Below are 22,606 nucleotides of genomic sequence, written 5' to 3' on the forward strand. Positions count from 1 at the left end.
ATGAGATTAAACAGCTGTTGCATGAGATATAGGACACATTTGTGTGTGTTTGTGTAGCTTCAGTTGACCCAGAAATGTACGTTTAGCCAGCGGTTTGCTCGGAGCCTTGCAGTGCGGGGGGGGGGGCGTTGGTGCAGAGCTGCAGCTGCACTCTGCAGCCGGAGGTTGCGGTGAAGAGGAAGGTTGCACCTTCATCACTTCTCAGCAGTGAGACGGCTCTGCAGGCTGCTCTGTGACCACATCCTCTCCTCTGATGTCGCTCTCTGCTCCTCTTCTCGCTTTCAACCCCCCCCAACAACAGCTCTGACCTTCTTCTGTACACAGACCAGAACGTCTGCTTCCTGTTGTCATGTGGTCGGCTCACACTCTTCCATTTACTCTCCTACTAACGGCGTTTGAACTAAAGGAAGAACTGCTTTATTCATACATTCAACTGTCGTAAGATTCTCGCACTCGTAAAGTGAGAGTGAAAGTCAGACCGATACTGTAAATAAACCCAGTTTAACAAGTTCAAATGATTTCTTACAAAGAAAAGAACAGCTTGGTTGATGGAATCAAATCAAATGTCACTGGGGAAACTTTAGTCACCTCTCGGTTTGCTTAATGGAAAATGTTAAGACCCAAATGAACCTGCTGATGAGGTTTCCCTGAGCTGAGATGTTTCAACATGATGTAGCTGAGAAATGACTGATTTCTCAGAAAAGATGCAGATAGGCGAGCAGCTAAAAATACCTGACAGTCTGTGGAAAAAGTGATGTTCAGTGCTGTATGTAATCTTTGTCATTTTTAGGACGGATTGCCAAAGTCAAGTCATTTAGTCTTTTAGCAGACACTTGGGGGCAAAAGTTTAAAGGAAAAATGAAACGTGATTGACAAAATCCTCTGACGTACTTTTATTGAGTAGAAAATGAAGCATCAAATAGTTCACGACCACAAACATACAAGAGATTATAAAATCTACACCAAACTTACTTCCATGCCAGTTTTGGCGTTAAAAAGTAACGAGAATATGCTCCTCTATTGGTAGCAGAATTTGGTTGGCTTATTTATATATGAATGCAAATATGTTGTGACGTACACAGTTGTGGAAATATAACCATATAATATGTTCTACAAATGTTATTTACAGAAACTAAGGTTGGCTCAGACCTCAGCTCTCAGTTGTTCCGTTTTCCGGCTGATCTCTGCAACAGACAGAAAAGACACAATGTCACAAGCTCTTTTTGTTACACGTTAGTTCACATATTACATTGTACAGAGCCGTTTTTTTATGTCAACAAACCTGAAGCTTCCACACCAGAAAGGCCACAAAGGCTCCATAGAGGCTGCTCTTGACGATTAGAAGAGCGTAGGAGAGTTTGGCCGTCTGTGAGATCTTCAGATAATACTCTGCAGAAAGTTCAAACATTTACATACAGTTAAGTGACATGAAGAGGAAACGGCCAGTGCACTTTGTGGAGATCTAACAAGGAACCAAACACTAAACAGTAGAACCGATGCATTGAGGTGTACAGAATCACAGAATATTTAGATAGATACTTTATTCATCCCGAGGGAAATTGTAGGCATCCAGTAGCTTAGACAACCATAAGACAGCATACACACATACACACATATATCTCACATACATAAAAATCACTCACAGAAATGTAAAGAGTTAAAGACTAAAGACTTACCTCTTGTCATGACGTTTTCACCTTTGCCTGATGAGAGACGAATAAGAAATGGATTAGATGAGGACAGATAATCATTTTCCCCAAAACAAAAAGATTCAGATTAAACAATTTCTGAGTTCCAAAAGAACCAAAAAGAACAGACCTTGAACACCCACAACTGTATCTTCATGACTGGTTGTTGCTGTTCCATCGAAGAACTTGACGATGCAGGTGAAAGTTTTGCCGGGTGTGAACCAGTCTTCTACAGAGACACTCAGCCTGCTGGTGATTCTGTAAAACTTGTCTTCTACCCGCAGGGCAGCGTTATCAGTCGCCACACCGTTGGTTTCATTAATCCCGTTGACCTTCCATTCAACACTGACATGGTCTGGGTAGAATCCACTGGCCACACAAACGATGGTCTTCTTCCTCGAATCGTCTTTCTGCTTTTGACACTCCTTTTCTGAAGGTGGAAGCACTTTCACTGTTGGTTCGGTGATTTTAAGGTTTGGTTCTGCAAAAATAAAGGACACAAATCATTAAATTAGAGCTGCACAGTCCAAATCCTGGAGATCTACCGTGAAAAATGACCAATTTCAGATCTAATAAGAAAAGAAACATGGTTGTTGCAGGTTTTTGTTCTCGTATTACCAACTCTTCTTTTCATTTAAATGTTTGTTTTTATGACGTTATCATACCAAGACTAGACACTGTCAGTCCCTCTCCAAAATCAGCAGAATCATTGACTCGCATGTAAAGAACAGCTGACATGAACTAGCTTGGTTTTTTTTTTACTTTATTTGTGAGTTTTTGTTTTTACTAACCAGCACACATACAGTGAAATCACAATCACCATTTATCTCACAGATGTTTTGACTCAAAGTTTTTTTTTTTTTTTCCCTTCACTTCTCGCGGTGTTGCAAATGAGACACCATTTGCTGTTGTGAACAAGTTTAGTGCAAAATGCCAAATTCCCCAGCTCTAAGCTGATTCGTGAACTATACCAACAAAGTCTAGCGCTCGGACCAAATGTAGCTGTTATTGGTCATACAATTTAAAAGATTTATCCTGTGAGATAAATTTGACATTTTCTGTGCCACTTTTGACAGCAAACCTACTCAGCCATCACTGAATAAAACATAGTATTTACTTCACAATAATTTTGCAGATTTAGGTCCAATAAATCTAAGGAGCAACCATTTCTGCTCATGATTTTAGTCATTTTCTTACCCAACACTGTCAGTCTGGTGCCACTGCCAAAGTAAGCAGGATCGTAGTTGTTCACACTGATACGAGGCTACAGAAAAACTGCTCAACCTCTCACCACTGACAGCTGTACACTGACTTTCGGCTCTTTTTTTTTTTTTCAACAAAAGAATTTAACCATGCACACAAAACTCCTGAAGAAATGCTTTAACCGAATTCAAACTTGACAGTATAATACTGCTGATTTAAGATCCATTTAAGATCATATGATTTAAAAAGAAAATAACATAACTGGTAGCACTCATAACTTGACATCATTTTCTATGATATTAATGATGATATTTTGATAATGTATGTCAGTAGATATGGAATCATCTTTACTGTCTTACCTAAAACGGTGAGTTTGGTTCCAGCTCCAAAGTAAGCCTCTGACTGGAACTCACAGTGTCTGACAGCTCTGATAAGAACTGTCTGTGAGAGTAATAATCTGGGCGTAGAGCCAAATGTTTTCTAGCTGCAGCACGTTGACTGGAGAACGTAGACTAGGATTGTTTTTACTGGCACAAACTGTCTTCTGCATTAACTTCTTTAACACATTTAAAATGAGCACACTCTCTCTGTTCACTGCCATCAAATAAAATGTCTATTAAATATATTCTTAATTATTGCCCATAATCTTAGCATACAAGCAAGCTGAGAATCGTGCCCTGAGCTGTTTTGTTGCAGGTTTTCTTACCTAAAACAGTGAGTTTAGTTCCAGCTCCAAAGAAAGCCTCGTTGTAGGAGCACAGAGACCTTCAGCTGGAACAAAACTCTTCCTACTGCCTCTCTTCATCTGGGCCACTTTCAAATTACTCCAACTTTCTCTCTTTCTCTGACATTTAAAGACTTTACTTAGAATCTACTTTAGTTTACAGAAGAGTCTGCATTCCTTCGGTAACTTTTGCTTCTTAAACATCCACGTGCTTTTGTGACTATTGTACGATCATTTCAACGAGCAATAATCAGCATGCTACAGTATAAACAGGTTCAATCATGGTTTATCAATGGCGGTTGGGAGTCTGTAGAGCCTTAGAGTATCTTTACAGTGTCCGAAACATCTTAACAAAATCATAACTGAACAATATTTAAGATTTTCTTACCTAAAACAGTTAACTTTGTTCCTCCACCAAAGTAAGCCTCTGCACCCCCACCAGAGTCACAGTGCACCTGATCAGTGCTCAAAATATGCTGCTTCTACTTTCTATCTTTGCTTTTTTAGTTTTGTACTAAATGTACAGTAACTTTCCTTTTAAAACCAACACCTAAATGAATAAATACAATAGGAGCATCTCTTTTACCAAGGTACCTTACCCAGAACAGTCAGTTTAGTTCCCTGGCCGAAATAGGCTTCGCGCTGACACAGTGTTGAAACTTAAGAACAAAAAGCTCTGAGCACTGAGCAGCACCTAAATCAAAGGAACTCACTAGAATGGAGTGCTGTGCAATTCTTAAAATGAATTACAATTTTATATTTTCATTTGATTTCTTACCTAAAACGGTTAACTTTGTTCCTCCACCAAAGTAAGCCTCTGCAGCCTGGTTCACAGTGCACCTGATCAGTGCTCAAACCAGCCCAACATGCTGCTTTCACGTTTATCTGTGTTTTATGCCCCCAACGTCTCCTTCAAAGGCAGCGCTGCCTGGAAGGCACTAGGATTAGGCAAGGGTTAGGGTTAAGGTTAGGGTTAGGTAAAGTCAATGGTCGCAGCGCTGCCTGGAAGGAGACGGGGATTTAAAACACCATTGAGCTGCTTTTACTTTGAATCTTTATTTTCTAGTTCGGTAATGAATTTACTAACTAACTTCCCTATTTTTTTAATAAGTTACAATACAAACCTCTTAATTAGCAATGTTACCCTTTCAATTGATTTGATATCTTACCTAAAACAGTTAACTTTGTTCCTCCACCGAAGTAAGCTTCATTCCCACCAGAGTCACAGTGTACTCCATCAGTGCTCAAACCAGCCCAACATGCTGCTCTTACTTTGACTCTTCAGTTTCTAGTTTTGTAATAAATGTAACTTTCCTTTCCTGCACTATACCCTGCGTTTTCATGCAATGTAAAACCGTTTCACTCAGCGACCAACCTTTTATATGTTTTTACTTTGCTTACAGGCTTACATGTGAAGACATTTTGAGCGCTTACTTACCCAGAACAGTCAGTTTAGTTCCCTGGCCGAAATAGGCTTCGTACTGACACAGCGTTTAAACTTGAGGACAAAAAGCTCTGAGCAGAGCTTTCAAAAGGTTGGTGCAGTACAGCAGGTTTGTTAAAGAACTATTCCACTCACAATGCTTTTTATATTTGTTCTAATTCTTATCTTACCATAAACTTTAGCCTGTATATGCAGTATATCTTTTCTTACCTAGAACAGTTAACTTTGTTCCTCCACCAAAGTAAGCCACTGTAGTCTGGGTCACAGTGCACCTGATCAGTGCTCAAACCAGCCCAACATGCTGCTTTTACTTAGCTTCTTTGGTAAATTAGTCTTAAGTACAGTAAGAAACACTCTCATTCCAGTGCTATTTTCATTTGATTTCTTACCTAAAACAGTTAACTTTGTTCCTCCACCGAAGTAAGCTTCATTAGCACCAGAGTCACAGTGTACTCCATCAGTGCTCAAACCAGCCCAACACGCTGCTTTTACTGAGCTTCTTTGCTTTTTAGTCTCGTAATAAATATAACTTTCCTTTTTAAACCAACACCTAAAACCTGTTTTCACAAGTTGTATGCAACACAAACATCTCACTCATCACCCTCTTAGACTTTATGTTAACTTACCCAGAACAGTCAGTTTAGTTCCCTGGCCGAAATAGGCTTCGTACTGACACAGCGTTGAAACTTAAGAACAAAAAGCTCTGAGCAGAACTAAAACTATACTTAAATGCTGTACATTCTTTAAAGAAACACTACAATTACAATGCTTTTATTTTTTTTCCTCATTTATTTTCTTACCTTGAACAGTTAACTTTGTTCCTCCACCAAAGTAAGCCTCTGTAGTCTGGGTCACAGTGTACTCTATCAGTGCTCAAAACAGTCCAACATGCTGCTTTTACTTTGACTCTTTAGTAAACTAGACTTAAGTACAGTAAGAAACACTCTAATTCCAGTGCTATTTTTTCATGTGATTTGATTTCTTACCTAAAACAGTTAACTTTGTTCCTCCACCGAAGAAAGCTTCATATGCACCAGAGTCACAGTGTACTCCATCAGTGCGCAAACCAGCCCAACATGCTGCTTTTACTGAGCTTTTCTTTTCTTTTTTACATTTAGTTGCTTTTAAGTGTTTAATGTATCAAATATCACTTTTTGCAGTACTGCAGTCTGGTTATTACAAGATTAATGTAACACAAACTTTCCCCCTCAACAACCAACCTGCTTGTGTATGTTGAACTTCTGCTACAGGAGAATGAATGTGAAGATTTTTGGATGTCTTACTTACCGAGAACAGTCAGTTTGGTTCCCTGGCCGAAGTAGGCTTCGTAATTGGCACAGCGCTACAGCTTAATATCAAAAAGCACTGAGCTCAACTTAAACTATGAAGACCCAAGTACATTATGATTCTTATTGAACCACACACATCATACAGCTTATGTTCAGGTTTAACCATCCTTGACTTACCCAAAACGGTCAGTTTGGTTCCTTTTCCAAAGTAAGCTTCGTTTAAGTTGTCACAGTGCAGAGAACTGAGCATGAAACTCTCTCCTCTTTCTCTACCAGAATTCTCTTTAGAAAGTTTTTACTGTTCATACTAAGACTCTAAAGCAATGTGACAATTATGAAAACAAAGTAATAAACAGAAATATTTACCTAAAACTGTCAGTTTGGTTCCTTTTCCAAAGAAAGCAGGATTATTGTAGGTCACAGTGTTCTGTCTTCAGCTCAATATTTCAACTTTTTCATATTAAGAGTTTCTACCTTCACTTTCATACCAACATGTCTACTATTGTAAGTTGGTTGCAGTGAACTGAAGCAGTGAGAGATGTTACTTACCTAAAACAGTGAGTTTTGTTCCCTTTCCAAAGTAAGCTTCAGATCCAGTGTCACACTGAATATCTCCTCTACCAAAAAGTCTCAAAACGTCCCATAATCAGCATGTTGAGACAGTGTAATAATCCAGGGGATGAAGGTTTAAACATGCAGGATACGCCTCATAATGTCCAATTATGTTCGTTTTTGTCGAGGCGAGTGGAAGAAGCATCCCAATGCTCCACATTTGAATTAAAAGTCATTTAAAAAACTTTTTTCCAGCAGATTTTCTGCATAAACATGGACCTTTCAATGCCAAAGTGTGCTGCCTTCAGATTATTGATTTTTCTGCTCTCCCAGCTGTCCCAGGGAGCATGTAGCAGTCTAAACAATGGCTGTTAATGAGAGGAGGTTTTTGTACAGCGGCTCTATGGGATTGTATCACCGTGGCTCCCTGTCCCCACGATGAAAAAGCATCATACAAAAACCTGAAGTCTCTTTGGTTGTCTCCCCTCTCCCTCCCCCAGCCAGCGTCTCCATATCTCAGCCTCCATCTCTCTCTGTGTGAGAGCAGCTGTACAGCTCGGGCTGGCTGACTCCAACCTGACTGCTGCTATTTCTGTGACTGCTAAGAAAAGAAGCAGAACAGAGGGAAGGAAAAGGGAAACTGGTCTTTGTTTGTAGCTGTTCAGAGGGAGTGACATCTCAGCTGGTCACACCTCTTTATCCACCCATGTTCCCTGAGTAACATTCACTACTTCACACTGTAATCATGTGTAAAGCACAGGTGTATTCAAAACCATTACTGATGGCTGCATTCCACTTAGGAGAGGTCCTGGTGTTGTGCATGCTGACTCACTGAAATAGCTCACTGGGAAACTTGATGGAATTGAGCCATCGTTAAGGTTATCACTTTCAGCTGAGCTATGACAAGTCAAAATGTCTGCTGTGAAAAAGGTCCATAGTAATGACAACAAAACTGTCAGCGCGTCCACATGATACAAGCCTTCAGTGGCCGCGCACTGCTAATGAGAGAAAAAGCCATAGTAGGTTATTACACTGTTTAACAATATAATCACGCATTAGTTAAAAATGTGTTCCATCCATTATGAAGTGATAATGGCTCCTGTAACCTAAGAACTCATTGTATCACCAGATTTTATTAGTTTTTTTTTCTTCCATTTTTGTAAAAGGAAATGTAGTTCTATTTAATAGCATTGTCTGTCTACGTGACATCTTCGAACAAAACATCTTCTAACGTGAACCAATGTTTCATTAAACATTTCAGTATCAGATTCTCATCAGCTTATATCTAGATATGTTTCTTCAAAGTTTACATGAAAATATTAAAAGTTTGGTTTATTTACTTTGGTTTGTTTAATCTAATGACAAGCTTTGCACATTAACATAGAGCTTAAATGCCATCAATTGTGGCATTTGTTTACTGTGTAATCTTACATAGGCTTTCTGTCCCTAAATTAAAAAAGAGCTCTTAACAACATTCACTCTGTCCTTTTATTCATTTGTTTTTAAGCTACTTTAGTTAGACTTTATTTACATCGGGGACTAAATGAATAGTCTGTCCCTTTCATTTCCGAATAAAAGTAACCGCACTATGATACATTATAAGCATTGCTGAGACCATTATATTATGTCATATTTACTCTTTTTACTTTTCTGTAAACGGCACCACATTCCGACCACTTTATAAATATATAGCTCAGTATGAGAACACTTAAAAGTAAGGTCAGTACAGTATGTAAAAGGGATGGCCAGTCAAACTAGCATATCCAAGTGTAATCCCATATGAACCCTGTAGAGGTCAGTGTATGCTAACTTCTTACTAACTTGATAAACTTAGAAGTAAATATTATAGGAAAGTGTAGACATGAGCACAGAATGACTCTGATGATTCACTGTACACGCCAATATATGTTGTATGGGATGTTTAAACCTTCCAATGTTAACACCTGCTCACTTATCTGAACTGATCAGCTTTGTGGTGTTGCAGGATCATCACTGAGCTGTGGAGAGACACTTCCTGTACCATTCTTTAATGAACTAGTTGAGTTTATCATGCAGATTCTTTTTGACTGGATGTCCCAATTCTTACTTTATTGTCACATTGATGTTAGTCTTGCATTGCCAGACCTATCGCAGCGCTATAGGTCTGGCTTCACCACACTCTGCAGTTCCTGTAACTCTTTCAGCTCCTACTTCAGGGCAGGGTCTTTTCCCTTTTCCCTTAGTGACCTAGCAATGTCTGATACACAAACGGTACATATTCACACAACAGGAACGTTCTGATTGCTGGTTTGTTGTTGTATGTGGCGCTAAAGTCAAGTGACGACGCTATAAAGACCGTTGCGGTGCTTGCGTCTCTCCCTTACCCCTCCTACCAGTTCCTATGGCCACTTGGCCAGTGCGAATGCAAATGGCAAAACCGGTTTTGGGGGAGAGTAGTTAGTAGAACTGTTTCGAAGTGGACTGTTCCTATAACTACGTTCCTGTAACTACTTGGTCGGAAAGAGGCTATACATTCTGGGATAGGAGGGAAAAAAAAAACGTTCTGGGTTGTTTGCATTTCTTTAAACCAATCACAATCGTCTTGGGCGAAGCTCTGGACGCAGAGACGGTGGCTCTGCAAAATGGTCTCGGGAAGGAACTTGTTTTGGTGGAACATTTGCACCCCGCAAAAGAAAACGCTACATACAATATTAAAGTTATCTGTTCACACAACACAGTAATGTGAGCTATTTAAATTAACTGGACACATAGTTAAACCTCATTTGCTCTTTTGTGGGGTGGTGATGGTGCAGTGGATATGAAACATGCCTTTGGTGCGGGAGATCGGGTTCGATTCCCACTGCGATACATCAACCAATGTGTTCTTGAGCAAGCTCTTAACCCCTAGTTCCTCCAGAGGCGTGCGACCTCTGACATATATAGCAATTGTAAGTCGCTTTGGATAAAAGTGTCAGCTAAATGACATGTAATGCTCTTACCAGTGTATCACCTTGGTACTTGGTCCACAGTAATCCCACCAATCAGTCCCAAAACGTCCCAGTTAGAGAGGAAACGATGTAAACGTTATTTTAAAATTGTTTACAGTCATTCCCCGAACGAACCAAGCTGGTTTTTGCACGATCAAAATTTTCTTCAAAACGTGACATTTTCAGCGTGTAGCTTGCCAGCAATCTATTTGTTTCATGTCAAACAGTCAGATTATTTGTTTCATGTCAAACAGTCAGATTGCTGCCAGAAATTCTGATTATTTTATTTTTTATTATTTATTTTTTTCTCTCTCTCTTATTTAGGGCTGGGCACACGACTGATACTTTTAAGGCACTGAACGATTTGCCTCCATGGTATCGAGTATCAAGAAATGCCTTGTCTTTCAATAATACGTTTCGATACCTGAGTAAATCTCGTCAGTGAGCCAATAAGTATGCAGCATGCTTCTACTACGATCTAATAATGCTGGTGATTGATAGATTGTATTGTACATTGTATAGAGTCAGGGTGTGTTGGGAAAGTCTTTTTTTTTAATCCCTTTAATTTAAAAAATTTTCTTGGGTGGGTTTTTTTTTTGGAGGGTTTGGAAATGTTTTTTTTTTTTTCCCTCCCCCCCCCCCCCCCCCTTAACCTTTTTTTTTATAAAAATACACCCCCCCCCCCCTTTTTCTTCCTCCCCCTTTTGCTTTTTGTTTTTTGGGGGCGACGGGGAGCCGGTGGTGGGTGGTTGGGTGGTTTGGTTGTTTTTCTGGCCCTGCCTTTATAAAGGTGTGTCGGCAAAAATTTCCACTCCCCCCCGGAAAACTTTATGCTCATGTGTGTTGTATAAAATGATTTCCATTAAATTAGTATAGAAATAAGTATCGTTCAGGAACCGGTATCTAAGTCACGTTACGGGTACCAAAAATCTTTGATTCCCAGCCCTACTCTAATTATCAAATTTAATTTGCCAAACTTGGATGCATAACATATTTGAACTAGATTTATAGTTTTTGCATGAGGAGCTCATGATAAATCATTAGTTAGGCATCACAGTTAGTAATATAAAGTGTTATCTGCAAACATTGATATAACCATTGTTAGATAGTTACATATCATATTGATGGTTGAAGACAAAAAAGGTGTCTATACCCTAATTTAGCGTTTGCATGACATGATCATTGCATGTGTTCTGGAAATAATTCTATTCATACGTATACCTCATACATAATATTCGACTATTCGAGAAAAATCAGAAGTGCTGGAAGTCAGTACTGTGAGTACTGGCCCATTTCAGGCACTGGTTGAAGACTTCTTACAGGATATAACCTAAAAAGCCAATATTAGCCCAGAGTGGACTACTTCTTACATACATATTGTTACAAGTATGCTAGCTCATTCTGGTAGTAGGAAATGTGTATTAGAATGGATTACTTCCTTTATAAATGTAGTTAAAAGTATGGTAGCTCATCCTGTCAAGTAGGAAATATATATCAGAATGCCCTACTTGCTTTTTAGATGTAGTTCAAAGTAGGGTAGCTCATTCTGTCAGTTGGGAAATATGTATCAGAATATATTACTTTCTCTATAAAAGTAGTTAAAAGTAGGGTTGCTTATTGTCAGGTAGAAAATATCTGTTAGAATGGACTACTTTATAAATGTAGTTAAAAGTAGGGTAGCTCACCCTGTCAGATAGAAAGTAGCTGTAATTGTGTCTTGCCCTACTTTCAGGACTTAATCAATGATATAATTTATTTTTCCACCAATTGAGTATAAAAACCATACAAGCCACAGCTCCTGTGGCAGGAGCCTATGTGCCACCACCTGTGACAGTTATTTGTATGACTGTGTGTCGTGTGTGCATCACTGTGCTGACTGGCGCAGTAGTAAGTGCTGCTGTCATTCAGGAGCAGCCCAGTAATCTGTAGAGAGAAGTTGTTCTGGGATGTTTCCAGAGACGGCTGGAAGCGTCCCTCAGTTTGGTCGTACTCTTTGGTGAGGAACTCCAGCAGTGCTCCGTGCTGGTTTTGTCGATACCAGAGCATGGTGTAGCTGTCCATGCTGAACCCTGGACCCATGCTGCACTCAAAGTTCACTGTCAATCATGGGTGGGACACTTGATCTCCAGACTGAAGAACTACCACAGTGAGACCTGCAGCACATGAAGAGGATGTTTTATTGCGTCTCACCTCAATGTACAAAACTGTAAATTCACAGAAACATATGCCATGTAAATGGGACTGGAACTTGGTCATTCAAGCAGCCAAAAGTTAGTACATCCATTATGAATAAATACATAAAACCCACCTGAGTGTAAAAGAAGCGACAGATAAAGGAGTGTGCTGAACATGTCAGCGGAGAGCACGTCTTCCAGCTGAATGAGTCACACGTCACTCTGTTCAGCACAATATACCATGAGGTCACATGATAGGGATGTGAGACTGACTGTTCTTCTCAATCACGGATGAAATAAGCACAGGGAAGATGATTTCTGTCTTGTATTTAGACTGAGGTTGTCCGTACTTTGTTTTGTCAGGGTGGAGCTGCATCTGAAACATTTACACCATTGTGATCGGTGTGAATTCTACATTCAAACTGAGACTAATGTAATATTTATGGTATAGTGATGCTTCTTTGCTACTCAAGATAAACTAGAATGTAGAAATGTTTTTTACATTTATAACGAGCAGTAGAGCATGAATAGTATAATTCCTTGAAACATAACTGAATAATACACATATGTTGCTTCATTACAGTGAATCAAAGTAATGTAACATAAAGCATATTAGTGTAGTATGTAACATATATTATTAACTTCCTCTTGTTATATCTTATATTTTTAGCCCATGCAATTATGTCATTAAAATATGTGACCGATCTTCAGTTAATGTCAATATGTATGTACATATAGCTCCAGGAATCTATTTAATATAATTCATTTATGTAATAAAATGTTTTAATCATGATTTTGTTTAGTGCTGGAACCAGAAGTCATGAAGTGTGTTTGTTGATCAACAGAAAATTAATTGACGCTATTTTGATAATTGATTATTCACTAATTTCAGTTCCTGGAGTTCAACATCTTTGTGTTTTGGAGTGTTGGTCAGACAAAACAAGATGTCTGAAGATCTCATCTCGGCTCTAGGAAATTGTGGGCATCTTTCAAAATTTTTCTAACATGAATGAAAATTATCAGAATTTTTTTTAGCATTGCACATTTGGGATTTGCTCCTTGGGGATATTTCATGTCATTTTTGATAGTTGTACTCTTTCCTACTTTGTACTGCAACTGCTGCATAACAATTTTCCTCGAGATAAAGATCTATCTAATTTTATCTTGTTATTTGTAGCTCTATACTTAACTACTTATAGTAAAATGATGTAGCTAAAACAAATCAATCAACAAAATCAACAATTTTATGAATGTTATTTATCTAGAAAAAATGTCAATTGCATAACAGAATATTAGATGATAGATTAAGCGATAATGAAAACAACTATTTACTAACTTCATTATGCACATTTTTGGCTTGTGGAATGATTGAGGCTCTCTGTTAATACCATTGGTCATTACCAGAGCCCTTGGTGGAACGTGATTGGTCACAGCCGATTTCAACACATTGCACTTTGCCAACATTTTTTGCTTTTTTTAATTGTGAAGAGGTGACCGTCCAACTCCTCACCCAGGACAAAGAACAAAATATTTTAGTGTGTTAAACCTTTAGAAAGACTTTCATAAACATTTACTACAGTTTGTATCTCATAAGCGAGTTTACTTCCAACAGTCGGTTATGTCGCCTCAGGACGGCTGTAATGACCGTGTTCGCCACTTTTAGCTGCTGTAGCCTAATGCTAGCTAGCTGGGACGCCATCAACGGTTGTCCTCTTGAAGTCTGAACTTGAGTCTGCTGTTGCCTCTTCTCAAAGACATTACTGCTGTCTAAGATGCCGGAAGTTACTGCTCTTGCCAAGAAGGTAAGCCTTTGTTTCTTGTATGTCATGAGTTGAAGTTTAGGCTGTGTTTTCTTGGTGTTTGTATGCTTGGCTAAGCTAATGGCTGTGGGGCTGCTTAGCTAACGTTAACCTTTTTGCTCTGCTGCTGTTTGGTGTCATGCATGTGTTTTGTGGTTGATGGCTGCTGATTCTTTCTTTCTGTGTAATATTAGAATTGACGTTGATTGTGAATTGGCATTATTCATTTGGTTTGGATGCTGGTGGTTTGGTAAAATATGATAATATGGGTGTTGAAGTGTTTGGCTGAATGGGTTGTTGAAATTGTAGAGGTGTTGATTCAACTTCATGGCTATTTCGGAGGCTAATGTTAGTTTTTCTGGCTGTTTTAATTTTATTGGGGGTTAAATTGTAAAGGTGACACAAAGCAATGTATTTCCACACACCATCGAACTCATAAACAGTTTAATTTTTATTTCAGAACAATTCTTGCGAAATAGCACTGCAATACTAGCTAAATAATCAGATTGTTAGCAATGCAGTTTAACGCACACTGCAATATGTACATTCATTGTCATACTTAAAGGTACACTCTGTGTGTACACAACAAAGTGTAGTTTTTTAAGTATTGTATTAGCTAAAATCAATGTCTTCATACATAAATATGTCCTCATTGGTGTAAAGTTACCTCTGCCAATGATCTGACTTATCCTCGTAAGTGAATAATTCCTTATCTGTATTTACATTGGACGGGCAAGTCCAAGGAGGCTTCCATGTTCTTCCATCATTTTGAAAAACTAATTTATAATCGCTGAGAGGGACATAAACATAGACCGTATATAAGAATGGACCAGCAGATTCCGTTGCTCTGGAAGGAGACCAGTGAAGGATATTAGAAGCACTTTTCTGGTGATGGCTGAGTGTTAATGAGCAGCCTCCAACTGAGCTTGAAGACATAGATGTGACGTGAGCAACCTGTCTGAAAGTTGGAAGTCTTCTGGTAGCCGTGCCAAGAGAAATCTCAATCATTCCCAATCTTACAGAGACGGAGAGCGTAGGTATATGTAAGGAGATAACATGGACACAGGCTAATTATTGCTAACTAAAATGCTAGTTAACATTAGTAATTAAACTTAAACAGCTCATGTAAGTCAAAACTGCCTGCGAGCTTCTCCTGTACTATACGGTAATTCCTCTACTATGGAAGTCGCTTGGTTATGACACAATCGTTGGCCTATTTTTACAAAAACGTCTGCTACGGAGCCATAACGTGAGATACAAGGTAATGGAGTAGGACTGCAGCTATTGATTATTTTAGTAATCAAGTATTCTACCGATTATTCCATCGATTAATTGAGTAATTGGATAAGAAATACTTTTGTTTTATTGAAGAGCAATAATTAACAATAGTTTGGTTAAATTTTCAGAAAAAGCTAAATTTGTATTGCCTACATTGCTTACAATATCATATCTCAAAAAAACTAAACATATTACGTGCATTTAAGTGCCATATTACATTGTTTTAAAGAAAACATTTTTTCAAATTATATCAACCTCAAACTAAGGCATAGGCCTACATTAAACATACAAACATTACATTAAGTTGTGTAACTTAACTTTCAGTTTCAACCTGAGACTGATCTGTATATAGGCCTATATGTAAATATTAGTTATACTAAACCTATTTTCATTTATATATTTGATTACAATGCTAAACAGCTCTGTTACACTTAGGCCTAGTCCACACGGACACGGGTATTTTTATAACCGGAGTTTTTTCTCCTCCGTTTAAAAAAAAAAACCGTCCACACATGCTCGGTTTAAAATAAATCTCCGTCCACATGAAAATGGTAAAAACACGCTCACCGCTGTCAAGAGCATGCCACACCAGCGCGGCGTGATAACCCAGAATCGTAAAGTCACCTTGGCCAATCGGAAGCCTAGAAAAAGTTATTACCGGTTCCGCTAGACTAACAACATGACGAGAGGAAAGGGAGAGTCGTATGTTTGGACTGATGGCGAAGTTGAGATTTTACTTAATGTCACACGTGAATATAAAGTTAATAAAACACATGAAAATGTGGACTGGGAGTCTTGCCAGTCCAAGTATGCTTGCCGACATCCTAAGCGTGTGTTCCTAGAGCATTACCCTGAGACGTCCCAAGAGTTTCCTCATGAGGATAAACCAGGATAAAATCATCACCAACAAATATAAGGCGATACGGGTTAAATACAGGCAAGCGGTGGATTCCGGGTCGGAAAAGCAGCCGGCGAGTGGTTCTACTTATTTTTGAACTATGTGAGCAGATATGGGGTGGTTCTCCTGCACGACTACCATTCATTCAACGGTATAGAAACGACAGATGTTGAAACGGCCTCTCATCGCAGTTCAGATCCTGCATCTTCATCTACACTTGATCTCTCGGCTGCAGAAATGTCTCCCGTGTCTGATCTACTTCAAGACTCTGATGGCAGCAATTTGACCCCCTCAGTGGTGAAGGAGAGGAGAGCTCTACTTAATGTATGTATTATTAATCGTTGAACATTTAGAAGTGCATTTGTTTATAAAAGTTGAATGTAGATTAACTCTATATACATGCAGGTACCGGTGTGTCTGTTGCAGTGGTGGAATAAGTACCGGATCATTTGTTTAAATAAACGTAGAAATAGGACCGTAGAACGTACACTGTTACATTAAAAGTCCTGCATTCAAAATGTTTAAAGTACAAGGTATAAAATATACGTTTCAACAAAAGCATGAAAAAAAGTATCAAAAAAAAAGATTAATTTAATTAATAAAAAAAATGTTATATGGATAACTTATCAATTGTTAATCATGTTAATGTTACTAACTTTATAAACTGGTGGGTATTAATGATCAACTGCAGTATTAGACATTGGAAATAGTCTAAACATAAGTTAACAAATCTGTACTAAGTACAATGTAAGTGTACTTAGCTTTATTCCAACAATGGTGTATTTTGTATCATTTTTATCATCTTGGCCTATGGAGTTGAAATTTTCTTGAAATAATTATTTTAATCTACTTTTTAAATTTTTTTTCAGGCAAAACTCACAGGACACAAACAGGACAGACTTAAAAGAAAGCTTCCAGCTGAGACACAGTTTCTGCATGCAGCCGAGGAATACATCCAGATAAAAAAAAGGAATTCTGGACATGATGGAGACATCAGAGAAGCAAGCATCTGAAAATTTCAGAAAATTATCAACCAATCTTGAGAGTCTGACAATCTCAATTGCAGATGGGTTTTCACTGCTGAGACAAGTTATAATGCAACCACCACCACAACCATTCAACCAGTCACCATACCAAAACAGGGGTCCTTATGGACATGTGTATGCATCTGCACCACCACCACCACCACCACCCAATACACCTGCCAGATTTCCACCCAACACATTTTCACTCAACACTCCACCTGCCACATTTTCACCCAACACTCCACCTACCACATTTTCACTCAACACTCCACCTGCCACATTTTCACTCAACACTACACCTGCCACATTTTCACTCAACACTACACCTGCCACATTTCCACCCAACACTCCACCTACCACATTTCCACCCAACACTACCGTAAGTGTGTCACAACACACACCTGGCTCTACCTCACCTGTGCAGGGATTCACACCGTTTTCATTCACACAAGCACTTTACCAGGATGACATCTGAAGTTCTTGACAAAAAAACATTAGAAAGCTGTTGTTTGGGCTGCATCTTTATATTTAATTTATTATACTTTCACTTTGTCTTCAAAAGACTGTTTGTTTAAGTTTACCTTTTTTTGAGGTGTTACATTTATTACATTTGTTTTATATGGCTTCAATATTTTATGTAGAAAACAATGAGTAAAATAACGTCTGTTTTTTTAATAATGGACTGTCAAACCCTTTGTTTATAGTACGAAAGATTTTCTGTAAAGGAAGCCAGCCTACTTTTAAGTTACGAGGTCAGTTCATTCTTTAAGTTATGCTCCTGAAAGATTTTTGAAAATGGATCCTGATTTGTTAAATTGTGCTGAAACAGAACTCAGGCAGATTGTGATTTTTTTTATTTTATTTTTTTTATTCAGTCACAATAATGTGAATGTTTTCAATAAAAAAAAGTTATAAAGTTGTACATGTCTGAGTGTTTATTTAACATAAGACAATACTGTGAACTGTAGATGCTGTAAACTCACACGTTTTTTCTGTAAACTCAAATTTTCATAGAAAATTGCTTTAACTGATTTCCTAGAACAAAAAACAGCAACAATTTTTAACTTAAGGCACTTAACAGTTATTCAGGTTAACCAGGTTTGACTGGAATGTAACACACTCATGTACTAGGCAGAGAAGACTGTGGCCACAGTCCCTTTTATGGATCAAGAAATTCAGTAAGAACTCTCCTGACCCTTTTCCCTTCTGCTGTTAAGTAGTCGGCTCTGAAATAAGTCTGTGTGTCTGGCTGGTTGTCCTTATCGTGCTGAATTGCCTCATTGACTCTGTTCTCATCCATCGTCTCCTTGGTGGCCTCACAGTAGTTATGGAGCACAAAACAGGCATAGATGACAAAGGGAAGGTCGTTTATATTAATGTCCATCGCCCTTCTCAATGCTCCAAATCTTGCTTTCAGTCTGCCAAAGGCGCATTCAATCACCATTCTGGCTCGACATATGGAGAGTCCAAAATACTGTTCTTGAACAGTGCTTCCCCCATTTGCGTATTCCTTCATCAGGTAAGGAAGCAAAGGATACGCTGGGTCCCCAAGAAGAAAAACTGGAATGGGTTCCTCATGTTCTAATATTTGTTTTTTTGAGGAGGGGATCGTGCCATTTTTCAATTGTGTGTTCAGCGTCGAATTTGCAAACATACGGGCATCATGGACACTACCTGGCCATTTGACTACGACATCAAAAAATGAATATTTGTAGTCACATGTGGCTTGGATGTTAATAGAGAACCTCCCCTTTCTGTTTAAGTAATCAAATTTGTAGATGGCTGTTTTATTTCGACATGGGTCCCATCCACGGCACCAATGCACTGAGGAATGCCATGGGCTCGGTGAAACCCCTCTACAAGTTCCTTTACTTTGCACTCAGTGACAGGTGACTGTATATACATAGGTCCCAAGTGGACTGTAATTACTTCACATACATGCCTTACTATTTTCGACACCACCTGTCTAGATATTCCGAAGGCGTTTGCCGTCTTGCGTAATCTCCCCTCGTCTGCTAAATAGTACAGTGTGCAGGCAACCTTTTTGACAACACTGACAGGCGATCTCATTACAGTTGTGTGCCCTTCAATGTGCGGGCGAAGCAGGTCACTCAATTTCAACAGCGATGTCCTCGACATACGAAAATTCTCTCTCCATTCTTCAGCAACAACCACTTCGTGCTCAAAGTTGTCCCACCAACTAGAGGTCCGACCGGGTCTCGTCCAAAACCGGCGTCGGTGGCGGCGGGGTCTGTGTCGCCGGACTGGGAGTGTTGTCATTAGCAGTGCCCTGCGTAGAATTGCATTCTGACGCCTTTGTTCCTCAATATAGTGATATAATTGAGCATGTATCTGTATACATGTTAGAAGCCCTGTTAGCAGCACAGTTATTATAAGCACGATTTGGGCTACATCCGCCATTGCAAAGAATCGTCAACAAACATCAACAAAGCAGTTAGCGGCGCACAATATGACGTCAAACACAGCGGATAACGGCGCACACTCTGACGTCGCAAGGCAAAAAATCCGGTTATACTGTCCACACGACAACACTGTAACCGGCGTTTCTGAAGATGCTCACCCTGGCCGGAGTTTTCAAAAATGTTCGGTTACAGTGCCCTGAAACTGCGTTTTCGTGTGGACGGAAGGCCGAACCGCGTAAAAAAAGTCACGGTTATGAAAATACCCGTGTCCGTGTGGACTAGGCCTTATGCTAGTAGATCGTTGATCAGCTGTTTCTCTGTGGAGAGAGAGAAAGTGGTGCGCAACAATCAGCTGTGTTTCTGAAGGGGTAGTCAACGCGTCAGCTCTTTAGATCAAATTGTAGTCACCATTATATATTTTCTTGTCTTTGTTTTGTTGTTGTGTTTGGTGTAGTTTCATCGTCCATTTGACTCTGATTTACTTTTGTCGGTCCGCTTCGTGGAATGGAGGATTAAGTTAGACTCCATGTTTTCTGTTGAGGTGCTGAAGCACTGACGTCGTGCTATTATTGTGGTAAGCTAGTTCCATTTTGCAGTAGACCTACTGTACAGAATTTTCGTTTTAATTATGTCTGAACTGATTCCAAACTTTGGACACTTTGTCGTTTTCTCCAGCCTGTCTCTTCTCTTAGCCCCTTGCTATTTACGCTCTAACATGTGTCGCCAGCTGCACTGACTGAGCAGCGTCTGGTGTGCGACAGTAATAATGATCCGTGCGGAAACACCGTCCGTCAGCGATACAACGTTGGTAACATTGATTTAACGGATAATGGAGCCTTTTATACATTGTCGTGTTTCTTTAGAAATAAAAAATGGACAAATAGTCTTTAAATGCTTCAGATGTAAAGTTATTCGCTGTCAAAGTGACATCAAAATGAATGGCAGTCAATGGAATGCTAACAAGAGGTGATATTGTTGTAGCATCAAAATGGCGCCATAGGAGGTTCGAGTTCTGAAGCGAAGCTTACCCCCATGGACATAGAGCACTAGCCGACCTGTCTAGCTAATCCACAACGCGTTTTCGTTCAGAGCCAGCGTCACGTGACTGAAACCAGCTGAAACGGAGGAGGAGATCAGTGAGAGGCGCTTGTCACCGCCCCGGCAAATTTGAAAGCCTGCGAAAATTGGAAGACATGTTGTCATAGCTTCTTGGTACATAACTGCTACCGTAGTTGCAACACGCATTTGAAAAAGCGAGGCGCTAGAGAGCACTATTTGTTTGAATGCAAAATACAATTTCACCGCTAGATGGGAGAAATTCCTACACAGTGGACCTTTAAGGCTCAACAGGCGGTACTGTACATAACCCACCCTCTGTATTAATACATATTGTATCCATACAGTATTAAATATCATTTGCGCCTTGAGGATATTTGATATGTATATATAATTTTTTTTATAAATATTTGTACTCTACTTTGAACTGCAGCATACCAATTTCCCTCGGGATGAATACAGTTTACATACATTTTTTGCAATGCTTGCACTCTTACACTGACGTTAATGCACAACAACCCTGTATGTGCAGTATGCTAACTACCAATCTGACTTGTATAACTGCGTCGTCGTTGTCCAGCTCTTGTCTGTAGGCATAGCTACATGTTTCACTATGCTTATATTTATTATTTGTTAGTAGTTATGTTAGGGCTGGGTATCGTTCAAAATCTTTCGATCCGGTGCCAATTTCGATACCTCCGTTTCGATGCCGGTTCCTAACGATAATTTTTTTCGATACCATATGTTTTAAAATCCATTTCAGCATCAACAAAAATACATTAAACACAAAGCTTTTCTTTTCCACCTTAATTGTTTATCAAAATAGTTATCAAAATTGTGTGTGTGTGTGTGTGTGTGTGTGTGTGTGTGTGTCGGATCTCCGCTCTGTGTCAATATGCAGAGAGGACAGATAAGTGACTAAGACGCTTTTGGAACCGAAATTTTTTCGGTGCCATAAAAGTATCGACGTTCGGTACCCAGCCCTAAGTTATGTTTTACGTCTGTATTGTATCTTTAATGTAAATTTGCTCTCTATGTGCATACTGAGAGCTACTGAGTCAACTTTCAGTCTCAGGATCTTTGAACATGAAAACAACAGAAAAAAAAAGAGAACAGGGTTTTGGTGATGGGGTGTCATTAAACCACATCACTGTGTACTGGCGGCGCAGAAATACACAGCAGAGTCTGCTGGATCGACACTGGGAATGATCAGAGCTCCTGTTAGGGTGTCCTCTCGTGTAATCTTAAACCGATCTTTAAACTGCTGCTCATAGTTGGGGTCACTGCCAGTGTAGCCGTATCCAATTAAATTAATCAGACCGCTGTCTGTTTGCTGGTACCAGAGCATTACATTAAGAGCATTATCATCGTGACTGCATTTAAAATCCACCCTGGACGTTTCGTTGACTATTCTTGGATGAGACGGCTGAAATGTCACACTCTTAGCTTGGTCTGTGGGGAAAAAACAGATTTAAGAAACTTGGTTGATACAGAATCCTCTGTGAAAAAAATATAAGTGCTGTATAAAATGACCTACACACAATTAGTTATTTTTGCAGCAAATTTCATTACATGGAAGCAAGATGAGAAGAAACCCGATCACAGTTGGAGACATGGTCCAGTTTCGTTCTGCTGCAGGAGAAACTTCCTTCAGTGAGAGTCTGTTTAAAGAGACTCAGCGCCTCATGTGAGACCATGAGGGTTTTTAGTGAGGGAGTGGCATTAAACCACATCACTGTGTACTGGCAGCGCAGAAATACACAGCCGAGTGTGACAGGGTTGCTTTCTGTATAATCAGAGCTCCTTTCGTTGAGCCGTCTCTCGTCAGCTTGAATTGTTCTTCAAACTGACCCTCATAGGTTGGGGAGTTTTCATATCCATACCCAATGAGGGTCATAGACAGACTGTCCTCTCTCTGCTGATACCAGAGCAACATTAGGAGGGCAGCATCATCATGGCTGCATTTAATCTGGACCTCAGTGCCCTCATTCACTATCTGGGGATTAGATTGTTGAAATGTGACAGCGCTCGCCTGACCTGTGGAGAAAGCAGATTTAGATGAAGCTGTTATTGACACAAAAGACAAG

At 39.4% G+C, this 22,606-nt stretch overlaps 1 protein-coding gene across 1 annotated transcript; it reads right to left on the bottom strand.

Annotated features, from left to right (window-relative positions):
* Positions 1-869: 869 nt before the first annotated feature.
* Positions 870-22,189, bottom strand: LOC120548898 (M1-specific T cell receptor beta chain-like). Its single transcript, XM_039785408.1, has 9 exons — positions 22,092-22,189; positions 21,678-21,971; positions 11,744-11,962; positions 7,477-7,501; positions 6,715-6,779; positions 1,819-2,169; positions 1,677-1,703; positions 1,283-1,389; positions 870-1,184 (listed from the first exon to the last, which is right to left on the bottom strand). Exons 1-9 carry the CDS (start codon positions 22,132-22,134, stop codon positions 1,158-1,160), a joined length of 1,158 nt encoding a protein of 385 aa, XP_039641342.1. The 5' UTR covers positions 22,135-22,189; the 3' UTR covers positions 870-1,157.
* Between the last annotated feature and the right edge of the window lie 417 nt (positions 22,190-22,606).

Source organism: Perca fluviatilis, chromosome 20, assembly GCF_010015445.1.
Source record: "Perca fluviatilis chromosome 20, GENO_Pfluv_1.0, whole genome shotgun sequence".
In the NCBI taxonomy this organism is placed as follows: Eukaryota; Metazoa; Chordata; class Actinopteri; order Perciformes; family Percidae; genus Perca; species Perca fluviatilis.